A 15,796-nucleotide genomic window follows, 5' to 3' on the forward strand; every position below is an offset into this window, starting at 1 on the left:
AGCCTCAGACCCACCTGCAGCACAGCTCTGCCCTTTCCTTGTTTTACCAAGAGGGAACCGAAACACAACAGGGCTCAGAGATTTGCCTAAACTCACACAGCGAGCCTGCGACAGTGCAGAAACCCAGCCTCCAGCCTCCTGATGTCCACCTGATCTCACTGCTGGGCAGAGCAGGCGCTCCCTTGCAGACCAGGTACAGTCCTGTCCCCGCTCCCGCTGCTTCACCCCCTCTCACCTTTTGTAGGCGGAATGGTCATTTTTGACACTGCACTTCATGTTCTTCAGCTCATCCAGGACAGCAAACATGTTAATGAACTTGCCCAGCGTGAGGAGATAGGCCTCGGAGACGAAGTCCTTCCTCCGCTCAGCGTGGCACAGGCGCTTCACCTCGCTGCAGAACCGCTCGATAGCCTTGCGCTGGAAGACAGCGGGACAGGGTTATCCCAGCAATGGCTCATGCATGGTCATTGCACCACCGTTGGGACCCCCTTCCACCCACCCACCGCCTCCTTCCTTTAACCAAAGCATTTTTCTGCTGGGGATGGAGTCTCCAGGGTCCCTCTCCACTGTCACCATGAAACGAAGCAGCGTTACAAACCACTGTAGACAAACATCCTCAGTGCTGGAGGGATGAAGGGGGCTCGAACCCTCCATTTGTGCTTGCCCCAAGTGCAGTGTGTTCTGCAAAATCAGACTTCAGTTTTTTAGGCGGGGCATGAAGACCTCATAGGACATAAAACCTAAAAATGATGGTGAAACCCAGCTGCAGCCAGTTATAAACACAGGCGGTGACAGGGAGAGGTCCCTGGAGCCCACAGCAGCTCTGTGTTTGCCATGTGGTCATTGCTCCATTGGGATCTAAGCGTATTATTTTGTCAAGTGCCTCAATTGTAGCAACTGCTAAATATAAACTTTGGTGCTCTTTGCCAGCCGACCCCCGAGTTCAGGGGGCTGTGAGCACATCCCTGTTCCTGCTGGCACAGCAGGAGGGTGTCCAGCTGCGTGGTTGCATCCCACCCCAGGCACCAGCCACACCACCAGCCCTCAGCTCTTCCTGGCTTTGCTTCAGAGGGAAGAGCAGAAGAGCAAGCTGTGCTGGTGGAGAAACAGCTCTTCACATCCATCAGCCAACACTCCAGAAAAACAGGAGCCTGTGCCACCCATTAGCATAGTGGGGGCTCTGGTCCCCCATGAACTTCAGCGGCTGAGGTGTGCTCATGCCCTACTTGTATACAAGATTTCAGGGCTGAGCAACAGACACACAGGTTTTCCTTTAGACAGGTCTCAGGTATCTGCTGATGGCTGCAAGGAAAAGACATATCAGGGGGCTCAGGGGCTCTCCAAGCTAGCCTGGCAGGCAAGGAGAGCACAGCTCTGCTTAGAATAAGTTAACACCAAAGTAATTATTTTTGCCTCTTTCCTTGACCACTTACCTGAAAATACATGAACTTCATAAGTTTGGTGACTTCTGGCTCCAGGACTTCCACTGTCTTCTCATAAATCTCCACTCGGTTTGGCTGTTCGTTACATTTCACCTGCGTTGCAAAGACATATCATCCTTGTCAGCATCAGAGTTTCTAACACAGCTGTGGACTGTAACGGCCACCATCTTCTGCTTGTTTCACAGTGAATCCTGTCGCCATCTAAGGACAATTGAGGGACCTGAGAGGGAGCTTGTTCTCAATGCAGGTTACAGCAGAAGGGGCTATTTCTTAGACATGAAATTCTCTACATGCATTATAAACAGGCACAATCCTGACTCTGACAAACGAAAGTCTTCTACTGCATTTGTCTGGGGTAGAACACATGCAACATGGAGTCTGGACTTGCTACACAACATGGGAATGTTATATCATAAAGTTATCTGAGACTTTGTGTTGCAAACTCCCATGGACACACAAGGCACCAGGCTATGGCTCTGCTATAGACTTGCTGGGATAATTTTGGTTCTATTGTCAATCTGTTAAAAATCACTGGGCTTGTATGTGGCTAGCAGCAATGAAGTGAGTCACCTTCATTGGAATCCTAGGAAGCTAAATTTAAGGACTTACTCAGTTGTCATCCATCTCATTTCCAGTTACTTGGAGTCACTACCAAACTGTTAGGGAAAACCCCAACTGTCCAAGGCAATGGATCTTGCTGTCTTCCTCTGGTTTTGTTTCCAGCTGTTGCTCACACAAGGCTGTGATGGGGCTGACAGCTCTGGTGCAAATTTAGTAGCCCAGCAGCTGATGCATGGGGTGCAAGGGGACAAATCAGCCGGCTTGACATGTGGGAAGATGCAAAAGTAGCTTTGCCCTCTCTGTCGTAGGCAATCTAATGTTCCTGCCCTGGTGTTTCATACTGCAGTCAGGCAATATTGATGGCCATGAGGATGCAGCTGGTGGTAGGGAGGAGTGGTGCACATTTAGGTGTAGGCTCTGTTTTTCACCTGTAAAACCACGGTCTCTGATGGAGCACAGGGATGTGTACGTGACCGAGCACCCAGGCTGGGGGGCTGAGAACAGGACCCCCCCAGCCACAGCCATGTGCCCCATGGCAAAGAGCAGGGGTCATTGCAAGATCAAATCTGGTGAATCTGTAAATGAACCCTCTGCTGTGGTGTTGCCTGCTCCTCCATCACACGTGGCACTGACTGCAGCCCCGGGGGGGAGGATGGGGCAAAGAGCAGGGACCCCAAAGCTACGCTCGGAGAGGCACAAACATCACAGGGGCGACCGGGATGGGAGGACACTAAAGTGCCAGAACAGATTATCTGTAGCACTGTCTTGCCATCAGCTCAGCCACAGCCTGCCTTCTGTTAGCGTAGTCAGGAGAGACAATAGCAGCTCAGCATCAAATATAAATGGGAGATAAGCAAATATCCATCAGCAGCAGAAACCTCCCCATGGCTGAGTCTCATCAGCAGAGTATAACCCAAGGGGAACTGAGGTTTGACCTCTCCCGGGGAATCACAAACATGGGCATTGCCAGCCATGTGGAAATATTTTTTCCTGGCTCCACAGAAGCACTGCAAACTCTTTTATCTGTAGGGTTAATGGAAGTGCACTGCACCCACCCCAAAGCATTGTCAGTCAGCATTTTTACAGTGATCCAGCATGTGTTCATGTTGCAGAAGATGAGCTCTAAGCTGGAGTCTGAATCACGATCAGTGGGCTATGTGGGCAATCTTACTCATGCCTGTAGGTGCTTGCAGGATGAAGCCACCAAAATTCAGGACGGAGAGAGAATGACTAGAAAACAGTTGAAGCAGAACTAGCAGCAGAGGAGGAGAATGATTAAACTTGGGGGAGATCAGGATCCTCAGGTATATCAGCAGCAAAAAAGGGCATTTGGGGAAATGTTTCTGGCATATTGAAGCGCTCCTTCATGCATCCTCGCACAACACCCACAATTCTGGGGTGCCCACAGGGGCAGAGAGAGCACCACAGGGTCTGGGCAGCAGTCTGGGATGCTGAAACGTGCCCCAGCTGCCTAATCTGCTCAGTGCAAGTCAGGGAGAGCCTGAATCTGCCACATCTTGAGAATAACCACTGTTTTCATCCCAGGCTGCCTGGGCTCCCTTCTTCACGCAACGCAAGAGTCCCACTCGGCACTGGTACAATTTTTAACTGAGGCTGAAGTTCCTGGTACCATGTAATGGTATGATACCATACAATGGTATCAGGAAAGCGTGATATAAACTAGATCTGATGATTTTACTCTCAACTTCCAAAAGCTAACTGCCTTTGCCTGAAGCAAACTCCGTCCCCCCACAACATGAGAGAGAAAAATATACAAGCGGTGCACCGGGAAGGAAATAATCACGCTGCTTTAATTAAAGCAAAGGCTACCCATTCTCCAGACGGAGAAGTGGATAAAGACCCAAGTGCCAAAAGACAGCACAATCCCAAGTACGGTGCTGGACCAGAGCTGTGCTCAGCTGAGTCCTGTTAGCAGCTGTAGGACAAACAAGCTGGTTCTGCAGGGATGAAATAACGTCAGGTGCGACTGCTTTGGGGAGCGGGAGGGCCTTGTGAAATCAGGAAATGTATATAAGGCAGATGGCTTGTGGTGAGCATGATTGAGCTGAGAGGCACTACTAGGGGGTGTCAGGGATGGAGCTGCTATATACATGAGGGTGCAGAGCAGATGCCCTTTGCTAGGGCAGCAGCATAGATCTGCTTCTGAAATGGCTACCAGCTGCTGAAATTGGTGGTTGAAACTTTGGGGGGAGAAGACAATTTGAAGAGTCAGTGATCTCTCTTTTCAACTTTTAAATCTGCTTCAGTCTTCTCTGCTTTTTTTTGTTCTTCTGTCTCCAGTCCAAACTAACCCACACTGAAGACAAAACCAGCTAGGTGCTCTGGGAACATTCCCGCCTGGGAATGGGTTGAGTACCTGGGGGATGGCTCGTGAGCAGCTCCTCCATGTATAAAGCATCACAGCGTACTCGTGGCCTTCTTCCAGCATTTCATTCTGAAAGAAAGAGAGCATTGCTGGGGTAGGGCACGCACCAAAGGTTCAGCATCGCTGGGGCAGCGCCCGGGGGACTCACCATGCTGGAGTGCACTGTCGCTTGCTCGATGTACCTGGCAATGCCGGTCACAAAGGCATTTCTGTCTTCAAAGTTTGTGTCAAAATTAGCCTATGGGTGAAAGGGAGAGATGGGGATTAAAATACAGCTGGTTGTTTGCTCACCTGATACAGTCCAGCATGGGATGTGTTGGCAAAAAGCAGACTCAGTAAGGCTCCTGGGGCATGGGAGCAGCTTATGAACAATTTGAGGTGCTGCACCTCTAGGTCTGAAGTAGTTTCATACATGCAGCCTGAGATGCTTCTGAATCACACATGTTCATTAGAGGAAACCCTGCAGGTTATATGTGTGAAAACAGGGCAATCAAGACAAACGAGGTGGGGATCAGTTACATGGAATTGCAGCCACACCAGAGAGCAAACCTACAGCAATTATTCTAAGGATTTTAGCTTGCTAACTCAAAGACAGATGCAGCCTCATTAATTTCTATTTGTGCCCTGGCTGCTAGGGGAAGACCACATCCTGTCAGCAGGAATCGCAAAGAATAAACATACAGAAAGGGCAGGGAACGAGATGTCTGGAAAACATAAATATGAAAGTCAGCACTCATCCAGACGCTATTATCAGCACTAGTGTTGCTCTTGCAAGCAGATGCTTTGGAATGAACAGTTGTTTTGGAAGTTCAGCTACTGCTTTGGGTTGGGACAGGGGAGCAAGAAAGTGCAGAGCAGGGCAGGGGATGAAAAAGCAGCTCCTCAGCCTCTCTGCACCGAGTGCCCGTTCACACGCTCTGTGCTGGGGTAATTTCCTCCGCGGAGGCTGGCTGATGGTATCTGCTGGAGGGCAGAGCGTACAGAAGTCCCAGGCGCCCAGAGCTGCTCCTTGCAATGACATTAGCATTGCAGTGACCACGCTCACCTCAATAACTGATTTCCTGAGTAGGAAAGCCGGGAGCACAGATCTGTGGCCACAGAGCTACTCTTCTTCGTGCCTCCAGGACATTGCATGTGACAAGAAAAGCTGAGGCTGCATATGCATTTCTGGCTAGCAGGGGAGAGGGCTACATACAAACCAAGTATGATGATGTAACAGGCTTGGCCAGTATCTCTAGATCTAGTTTAGATGAGGTTTTTTAGGCCAGGCAGTGTGCACATACTCATGGCCCTGAAAGGAGGCTGTGCCATAAGGCTGGACCTTGAGCCCCTCCCAGGACACAAGCCAGCAAAGAGTAAAAATGATTTAAAGAAGAGATAAGCAAAAGCGACATGAAGATTTGCCAGAGAGAGTTGAAATTTGAACAGCCGAGAACTGCCTTTGGGTCTGATAACCCACAGAGATACTAACGCTCCTGAATGAGCCCGCAGTCTGACCTGCTGAAAGAGATACTGTAACTTCAGACCCCTGCATCCACAGCACCGCAATCACTGTACGGGTGTATTTATACCCTGCCACGGGTAAGTCACGAATTCAGGAGTGGCAGGATGGAGAAAGTAACCCCATATTATATTTAACCCTGGGTGTGTGCTGCAGGGCAGGGTGTGGTGTGGTGGCCAAGCAGCCGAGGCATCCCGCTGCGGATCCAAAAGCAGGAGTTTGAGCCTTGCCCTGGGCTCATGCCAAGCTTTGCTTGGTCGGTGCAGCTGCAGCTAAATCTGTGGTTGTTGAAGGCAGAGAAGCGATTGTAGCGACTGTCCTCCCTTGCACGCCATCAGCTCCCCAGACCGGCAGCTCCAGCTGTGCTAGCAGCACAGGCCAGCCAAAGTCAGGCAGAACTTTGGTTTTGACCTACTTAGATGCGTGTACTACCATAAAAAGGAAGCACAGAAATATGTGCATAATGAAACATTGCTGAGAACTTTCTGCTGTTATCACAAATCTTATCTCCTGCTGCTTACCCGTTCATGCACTCTGGTCCTCGTTTTTTAACTTCCCTATGTCTTGCTCATTCTTAAAGATCCCTTTCACCAATCTCTAGTGCTTTCCTTTTAAAGCCTTTGGGAACAGATTTGTGGCTAGATCTGTTTTGAACATTTCCTTAAACATGGTGAACCCAGGATGTTTTCAGCTCGTTCTCACAGCACCATGTGCCCCTGTGCTTTGCATGAGCTACTGGAACAACCCTCCCTGCCCCACCACCTCTGGGAGCTGAAGGTACCTGGTACATGATGGAGGACGGAGGCGGTTCGATGCATGGCTGCTGGTCTGGAAGAGGCAGCTCCTCCAGTAAGTCCACGTTGGACAAGGCATCCTCTAGCGTGACGTGAGTGGTCATGGTTCTGGATGTTCAGTTTCTGCACTAAATCCAAAGGAAAAGAGAGTGTGATAGACAGACAGACGGCAGCCAGAAGACTGAGCGGGAAAGCACCAAAGGACAAAACCGGAACCACGACTGCCTGGCACTGCAGGAGACATGATCCCGGTTTATCTCGTTTTCCTTTTCTTGTGTATTTAACCTACATCTCTGTGTCATCTCTCCTTCCGTGATTCAACATCAGAGTAGATATGCAGAATAAGAGGAACACAACTACCCACCCATGCCCTTCTCTGCTTAACTCTATGCAAACTCTTTAAGACAGAGAACAGCTGGGTGCTGCAGTGCAGCTTTAGCAGCCCCAAGTGAAAGCATGTGCTTCGAAATGCAAAGCGGAGCTATCAAAAATATCTCTCAAAACAGCACAATTAGAAAAGTATGACCGATGCTGACAGTCACATGCTCTCCTTCTCACACACACAAATGGCGCTGGAAACTGTAAACAACAAATTGCATTCTCAAAGGTGAACCGGAAAGGATCGAGTGCTGCACAGGCAGGCTGTGGCACTGCAAGCAGCAAAAAAAGAAGTTGCTGTGAAATTTTTTTCCCTCTTTTTACCACACACATGGTGTGTCCTACCCAGTCATGGCCTGCTGTGGAGCTGCCAACAGTGCCACTTGCACAAGAAATAAAAAGCAAAGGGAAACATTTCTGAAAGCTCACTGGCACTTACCCTAATGTGAACCTCAGGACAGATCTCTATGTCCTTTAGCTCCTTTGCTATTTACCTTTGCTGTAAGAGCACAAGCATAAAGGGACAGCTGCTGTCACCCAGGCTGAGCACTTGTATAATCACAGCCACAGGGCTTCCCCAGTTAATACCTAATCCATGTACAATAGCGGTGGCCGACCTAAAACTTATGTCTCCTAGAAAAACACCCCATTGCATTTAAACACTTGCAGTGAGAGAACTCACTTTGAATATTGACATGTCGTTCAATTAGCAAATCACCCCCACCAGTGCTTTTTTTCCCCACTCGGAGCCTGATTTCGAATGTGAGCCATCAGAGTTTTATCACTGTAATCTGCAAGACAGTAGAGCTCTTTATTACAAGTTGCCATCAAGATACACACACATTTCAATAAAACACCCTGCAACCTTTGCTTTGGTTCAGACAAGCGGACTGAGCTCTTTGCCTGCCTTGTTACAAAGCGTATTTTCCAATCCTTTAATCATCTCTTTGGCTTTTCTCTAAGCTTGATCCAATTTTGCAACTTTTTTGCTGAAGTGTGGACACCGTAGCAGGACACAAGGCTCCAGTGGTGTCTGCACAAGTGCCAGATACAACAGCAATGTAACCAACCTCTCTCCTTGCGTACAATCACACCAGTCCCTTTGGTCGCAACAGCAGCTCCATAGACGCTCATACTCAAGCAATTATCTGCTACAAATCCCTTAGGTCCTTTTTTTATTTTTTTGATGCACTGTTTCCAAGAATATAAGTTTGCTTTTCATTTCCAGCACTGGGAGCATGGAAGGACAATGGCTTTGGGATGTCCACAGATTAGACACACAGGCACCCAGCAAGGACCACGGCCAAGGGGGATGCACGCTGTGTGCAGTCCTGGGGCGGCTTCATGTTGGGTGAAGAAGGACTAGTCTGCTGCTGTGCCTCTTGTCATTGTTGCTGCCTGCACACATAGGCTGTGAGAACACGTATGAGCCTGGTAAAACCCATTTCACATCCACAAATGCTTCCCCAAGGTACCAGGCAGCTGAGAAACAGGCTTGGTTATACCTGCAGCTGAAGCACCATGAAATAAGTGCCTGGGAAAAAAAAATCTCAAGCAGCCCTTTCCCTACACACTCAAATTTCTGTTTCCTTCTTCACCTCTCTTTGCAAAAATGGCTTCCTGTTACAAATGGTAGAAACTGTCAAAGCCAGACATTACATCCTGGCACGCCGCAGGCAGAAGCAGCTTCCTCCCTGCCTGCGAGCACCCTGTGCTGCTCCGCACCAGGTGGGTGGCTCCACTCGCCCGGCCCCACGGACCTCCTCGGCTGCCCATGGCTCTCCACCATCCGCCAGTGCCTCAAGACTCGCTTCTGGGCTCCCAGAAAACACCCCTGGTACTCACACATGCTTCGTTACATAATTCAGGCTTGGGAAGACAAGACCCTTCCATTTTATAGCTTCGAGGATGGTGGCTGTTTATTTGGGCTCTTTTCTCATTTTTCCATAAGTGAAACTCTGTGGCCATTTGTGCAATGTGTTGGCAGACTGCTGTAATCAAAGATGCTTCCCCAATAACCCTGTGACACCCAAATTGCTCAGAAACTCAAGGGACAAAATTGTTGCTGCCGTTTGGGCCACACCAGAAGATACTGTCCCAAATACAGCATCAGGGTCCTGCTGTGCCGGGCAGCACACAAACCTGCAAGACTAAGTCAGTCCCTGCCCCAAAGATCTTGCACTCAAATGGAGCAAGAGAGGCAGTGTGTAGAAATACATGAACAGAAAAGGAAGTGTCAAGCCATAGCGAGCTAGCAGTGCAATCGGCCGTCAGCCCACCCTGTGTGTTGCCATGGCAGAGCAGAGTGCAAGACTCTGGATGCAGATGGAAAAACTACACAGACTTTGTGGGTTTAACAGATGAGTCTTCACGGGGACTCCCAATTTCAGTTCTACGCTTTCTTAAGCCCAACAGCAAAACCAACGGAGGCTACGGGGAAAAGTGTGGTCTGCCAGGACTTCCCCTGGGTCTCATGCCTGTAGCACACTGTGACAGACAGCAACCTCGCAGCCGGAGCGCGTGACGGAGGGGTCATTGGTCCAGGGCTGGCACATCTGGATCCTCACCCCAGATCATCCATGGAGGAGCAGCCTCGAGCGATCCCCCATCTGCCTGTGCCACGGCCCCTCGCCTGCTCCTTGGGGTGGCTGTAGGGCTCTGCTCTCGGATGGGGTCCACTGCCCATCTAGCAGTTAGAGGGGTTGTGCAGTGGTACAAAGGCTGGGGAAGGCTCCGAAGGCATCAGCGATTGCTTGGCCCCATCCATGGGGTGCTGCGTGATGTCTCCCCACCACGGGGGCTGCCCAGGAGAGCCAAATGGGGAAGTCCCCACTGCCACAGACCCACGCCGCCCTCCCTCACCTTCCCACAAAAAGGTTTCTAACACATATGTGCTGGGGCTGCCCCAGCAAATCCAGCTTCATCCTCTCGGTCCATCGACGAGGGGGGCAGCTGGCAGGTAACGTGGCAGCGGCCGAGCAAGCGGCTCCAGCCCAGGGAAGATGGGATCCCTGGGGATGCTCATCAAAAAGTCCTCATTAAGCCTTAACTGCCATCCACCACCTGGGCCTCAGGGCAGGGGCGGCCGTGCTGGTAAGAGGAGGGTCAGCCCATGCTGGTGGTTTTCCGACGGACGTGGCCGTGGGGCTGGGGGCCGCACCACCCGAAAAGCAGCACGGCAACCTGCCCAGGAACGGGGCTTTTCTGCTGCTGTAACACGTGCACAGCGGGGTGAGGCCTTCCCTCGCACAGAGGAAGCATATCCTGCCGGCGTGAACTCAAACACAGCCAGTCTCACAAAACTACTTTCTTCTCCATATCCCGCCGCTGGTCAGAGAGGCCGAAGTCCCTCCGGTCCTACATATTTTGGCATAATCAAACGTGAGCCTGTCAGAAGCCAACCCCAGCCCAGTGAAACCCCAGAGAGGGATGCAGCCACCCGGCTGATTACTTCTTCTGATAATGAGCGTCGGTGCTAATGAGTGCAGTGCTGCTCACACTTTCTGTCCATCTGCTGCAAAAACTTCCCCTCCCCACCCCACATCTCAGCTGCAACCCCTCTGGCCATCTCTTACACCTTCTAAAGCCAAATGGTCACACAGAGGCTTCTAGACACCGCAGGGAGCTGGCCACGTGGGGCTCCCCACCACCCTGAAATGGAAATTAAAGAGTTCCCAACATGGTGACTCTGTTGTGGTAACATCCTGGGGGCCAGATTTAACAGACAGTGTAGGAAGGCTTTGAGAAGGAGCGAGGATGGACATCGCATATGCCTGAACTTGCAGGGCAGGTCCTACCTTCCCCACCAAAATGCTTGCCCAGAAGTATCGGTGCAGTATCTTCCTCTTCGCAGCGAGAGGAACAAAGACGACTTTATTGTTAGAGCAGCTTGGGGGAACAAAGAAAGACTTTTAAAAGCAGGGCCATAATGAATATGTTGCATGCATGTGCGCTTGGCTTCGGAGCTGCACAGCTGAGAGCTCTGGGGAAGTGGCACGGGCTGTTTCAGTTTTTCAGCTCGCCTGCTCCTACAGCAGACATTCACGCTGGAGCTGCAGTAGCTACCAAGAGCAGGAAAGGAGGCAAGAAAAAACAGGAGTTGCCCCAGAGATTGGCAGTAAGACAGGGTCCAAGCCCTGCAAGCCTGGGGTGAGACGAGCAGCAAAATTACTTTTGCTGGGGACATGGCAAGGTAGAGAAGGAGGACAAGCTTCTGGTCACCTACTGAGGATCTGGGATTCTTCTCCAGCTCTGACGCCCAGTCCCTGGGTAACCTGGGAAAGTCACTTAATTTATTTTTGCCCCTGTGATAATGCTTCTCCCTCTTACTCCAAAATAGCATCTAACCAGTGCTCAGGAACCATCCTGGTCCGACAGGTACCCCAGCAGACTGATGTCTCAGGTGCATAAAAGCAGAGTGTTTCTGATACCCACTGCCTCACAGCAAGACAAAGATAAATGCTCCTGGCCACCAACATATTTTTAGTCAAAAGAAGTAACTTCAGGGTGCAAAAGTTTAGTTTGACCCTTGCCTAAAATGCACGGGATTAGTCCCCTGTGTTTTAGGATGCAAATCATCAACCTCTTCTCTCATGCTGCAAGAATTACTTGTAATTGCAACCACCACAGTCAGGAGGTTCTTTGCAGGAGCAAATAAATGCAGCCATGGGTGAGCGAGGCTGGCAGAGCTGGGCTTCTGCCCTACATAGACACAGATGTTAATAACCATGAAATTACCCTTCCCATTAAAAAAGGAAGCCAAAGTGCATGACTCCTGAAGCTGTTTTTCTGTATCTCCACTCTACTTTTTCTGCCATTCCATTAGGGCTGAGTTCTAGGCATTTACACTGCCCTTGTCTCTCAGCAACACAATTATTGTGGAGTTTATTTCTTTTAGAACAACTTCATAATTTTTCTTCTGGTGCCAAAGAAAGAGGGTCAGGGAAGGAGGCAGGTATAGGAAGCTACATTTCCAATATAGTGGAGAAATTTAGAGCAAGTTTACAAGCAACCCCACTGCTGACAGCTAAAGCGCTTCTTGCGAAATTAAATCATACAGGACAGCATTGTTAATAGTTGGCCAATTACTGATCTTCCAAACCCAACCTTCCTATTTTTCATGCAAGGATGGTAATTGTTAGTAACATTATTATCGTGAAATCAGCAGTCTGCTTTGCTCAAGAGACCCTGGTCAGAAAATGGAAGATTTTTTCCATGTTCCTCAGGCTTCATTAATAACAATTAACTGTACAGAGAAAAGGAGAAAAGAATTATCCTTTGCAGGGAATTACCCTAGAATTACATGGCTGTGACAGACACCAAAATACCAGGCTAGTCACCCATCTCAGTGACTAACCCCAGACAACTGTCATCATGCAAAACACGAGGGTGCTTTTTCTTTTGGTACCTGTGCAGGGCAGGAGGGGTGCGGAGGGTTCAGCGACTCAGCCTAATTCTACGAGATCTTTGTGGTCAGGAACCCCCCGTGGAAAGCGGCAGATGGCGAAGGGGGACAAGCTCCGCTGCTGGCAGCGTCCTCTGACAGCACACGCAACCATCACCCTTCCCCCTTCTCCAAAACAACCCCGAGCATGCAGGAAGGTTTTAGCATGTGCCTCTTTTTCTTCTCCTTAATTCCCTCCCGGTCCTTCCAACCCACGGAAATTTCCGGCAGAATCCATCCGTTCCTCCCCAGGTGGGATGCGGCTGGCACCACGCATTTCCAGCGTCCTCGGGTGGAAAAATTCAATACAGAGACGCTACCCGGGGCGCACCTTGCTCCCGAACGGTCTCACGCACGGGAAACCCGGCGGTTTTGGACGGGAAAGGTTCCGCCGACTCCAACCGACGCCAAAGCCCGAAACCCGCGGGCGCAGCTCCAGCCCATCGCTCCCAGCCCTGCCTCGGACCCCGGCGCTTCCTCCTTCCCCCTCCTCCCCCAGGGACACCATATTTTCACGCCACGGGTGATCCGGGCGCTGGTCGGGAGCCCCCACCGGGACCACCTTCAGCCCGCGGCTCCTCCATCCATCTCCTCCATCGCCCTTCCTCCCTGCGCCAAGCACCGCCGCGACCCCCGCTCGGCTGAGCCCCACCGCCCGCGGCGGGGCCTGCAGCGCCCGCCGGGCCCGGGGCTCGGCCCCTTCCCCCCCCCCCGCCCCGTCCTGGGGGCCTCGGAGCCGGGATGCCGGCGGGGGTGGGAAGGAAGAGAAGGGGATCTGCGCTATTTCCAGCCCCCCCCCCCAAGCCTTGCGGTGGCTGCGGGGAGGCTGAATGCCGCAGGTAGCTCTAAGCATTGTGGGATACATCCCCGCACATCCCGGCCCGCCCGGGCCTCCCGCCCTCCCTCTGCCCCCGGGGCGGCGGCACCTGCCCCGCCGCTACCCCCCCCCCCCCCCTCTCCGCCTATCCCCCCCCCCCGCCGCCCCCGCGGAGCCCGCCCGGGGCGGCCGGGACACACACACACACACACACACACACCCCCCCGGGCTCGGCGGAGGGCGCAGCTCCGCTCAGCCCGGGGAGAAGGACGGGGTCTGTGTGTGTGTGTGTGTGTGGCGGGGGGGTGTAGGATGAGGCCGCGCAGCCCCCGCGCCCACCCCCGCCCCGCTCACCTGGCGCTCGGCGGGGTGGGTGGGATGCTCCGCGCCGCGGGATGCTCCGCTCCGCGCCGCCCGCACAAAGAGCAGGAAATGGCTGCAGCAAGTGCACTTCCGCGGCTCTCCGCCGGCCCCTCCGCACGGCGGCGGCGGCGGCGGCGGCGGGGGGGAGAGCCCCGGCCCCCGCCGCGGGAAGGGGCTGGAGCCGTGCGGGCGGCTCCTCCCCTGGGCAACGGCGGGGGGGATGCGCGCCGGGGGCCGGGGGTTGCATCCTCCCACCGACCGTATCGTACCCCCCCCCCCCCCCCCCGCCGCGGAGGGGCCTCCTGCCGCTCCGCTGAGGGAAGGTTGGGCTGGCGGCAGAGCGGCGCCGGTGAGGAGGGGGAAGGCCGCCAGCCAACACCCCCCCCCCCCCCCCTCCCCGGGCTCGGTACCCGGAGGGGAGAGGGCAGGGGGTGGCTGCCGTAGCCCCCCGGAGGCCTGATGCTGGGTGAAGGCGTTTGGGTCCCTGAGAAGGTAGGACCCGGCTGGGATTCTCCATCTCCCCGCTGCTGAGCTCGCTGGGTCTCAGGAATTCAGCCTCTCTTCCCCTCAGAGGACCCGTGCCACCCGCCGTTAGGTTTTACCTGCCATTTTAACGAAAGCCCTGTTTACAGAATACATAGAAAAGCCTTGGCTCACTGAGCACGTTAGGGACCGAAACCACAAGGCAATGCCTTTGCTCAGAGCTCCAAGCCTCTTCTGAGTCAGCACCGCATCCAAAAGATCTTCCTTTTGGCATTTTTGGCATCTGGCATTTCTTCAGGGACGAGCTTCCAGTCCTTCTGCTCGTGCTTCTTTTTAAAGCTCCAATACAGCTCTTCAGAACTACTGTGAAATCCAAACTGGACCTCTTAACAGCTTTCAGCGGAACATCGCCTCATGGTGATTGATGGCAACCCTGGATGGGGCCTTCATTCATTTTTCTGCAGCCCTCTCGGCTTCTGATGCTGCTGTCTGTCTGTTTGTTGAAAGGCATTGGTGGATACCCAAGGACTGTTGAAAGTCTAGATACAGGCCTAAATACCTTTCCTTGGTGGCCCTGGCAGTGTCCCTTTCCTGAGCATCAGACTATGCAAAAAATGGACTGCCGTCTGGTCCCTCCTGGATTAGAGTGACCGCTCCTGATTCCTTAGGGACTGCTGCTCGGTTGTCCGTGCTAGTGTGGGGCTGACCTTCCTCCCCATGGGTGTATGTTGGCTCTGCAGGGAAGCTTGGACACCAGGTTTACACCGTAGCTCTGTGACTATAAGTTGAATGGATGCCATGGGATGAAGACACCGGGGGCCGCAAACTACAAAAGCAGCAAGACGGTCTTAGGAACTATCTTTGTGTTAATAGACAGGACCACACCTGAAAAAATGTATTAATAGCATCTCTGGGAGTAGACTCTTCTCCTTCCCCTGCATAGTATTTCTTCTATCTCACCTTTGACTGAAACATTTTGTAGCCATCGTTCCTCTTTTTACTATTTATTACTTGTCAGAAAAATTCAGCTAAGTGAGCATTGTTATGCAGATCCAAAAGATTTAACAGCTAATATTGCTCTGAGGCGGTGGGTGAAACAGGGTCAGTTCAAGAAAACTGTGGCAGTAAAAACGGCTGTGGACTTTTTTCTGCACAGTTTAATCTGCTCCCATTATCAGCCAGGCTCAGGGGGATGGGAATTCTATGAATGTTATGATATTATTTTAATTTTCTACTCTGTGTTGTCTCAGCTCGCAGAATAATAGAATGAGCTTCCCTGCATCTGTCCTGCAGATCTCTCTGCAGGCTGGGAAGAACGGCAGTGGAGGGCAGGCCCCATACAGCTACAGGCGCAGGAGTGTGCGCATCAGCTGGTTATGCGTGGAGGGGAGAGATAACGTGATAGTGGGATGAGCTGAACAGAAGAATACACACAAATTTGAAGTGGCTGCCAAGTGAGATTTAGCAGAGCCATTCACCTGAATCCTGCTGTGCTGAGGAGCGCAGCGTTCAGAGAGGACAAAACCAAACATCACATAGAAACACGTTCATTAGAAAAGGTTTCAGGAAATTCTAGATTTTTTCAGGCCTGATTTTAAGGCAGTTATCCACCGGAACAAGTACCGACA

At 52.0% G+C, this 15,796-nt stretch overlaps 1 protein-coding gene across 3 annotated transcripts in view; it reads right to left on the reverse strand.

Moving 5' to 3' along the window:
* CYFIP2 (cytoplasmic FMR1 interacting protein 2) overlaps window positions 1-13,882 on the reverse strand; it is a 56,500-nt gene extending 42,618 nt beyond the window's left edge. The window contains exons 1-6 of one of the 3 annotated variants that reach the window (XM_029997787.2): window positions 13,677-13,882; window positions 6,672-6,812; window positions 4,538-4,627; window positions 4,381-4,458; window positions 1,434-1,535; window positions 236-417 (exon numbers count right to left, since the gene is read on the reverse strand). In XM_029997787.2, coding sequence (XP_029853647.1) covers window positions 236-417; window positions 1,434-1,535; window positions 4,381-4,458; window positions 4,538-4,627; window positions 6,672-6,788 — 569 coding nt within the window. In that variant the 5' untranslated portion in view covers window positions 6,789-6,812; window positions 13,677-13,882. Of the gene's footprint in view, window positions 1-235; window positions 418-1,433; window positions 1,536-4,380; window positions 4,459-4,537; window positions 4,628-6,671; window positions 6,813-7,902; window positions 8,442-13,676 lie in introns of those variants that run through there. The other 2 variants (XM_029997785.2, XM_029997786.2) reach the window with 2 other exon arrangements.
* Window positions 13,883-15,796: the final 1,914 nt, after the last annotated feature.

The sequence above is a fragment of the Aquila chrysaetos genome, chromosome 22, assembly GCF_900496995.4.
Source record: "Aquila chrysaetos chrysaetos chromosome 22, bAquChr1.4, whole genome shotgun sequence".
Classification (NCBI taxonomy): Eukaryota; Metazoa; Chordata; class Aves; order Accipitriformes; family Accipitridae; genus Aquila; species Aquila chrysaetos.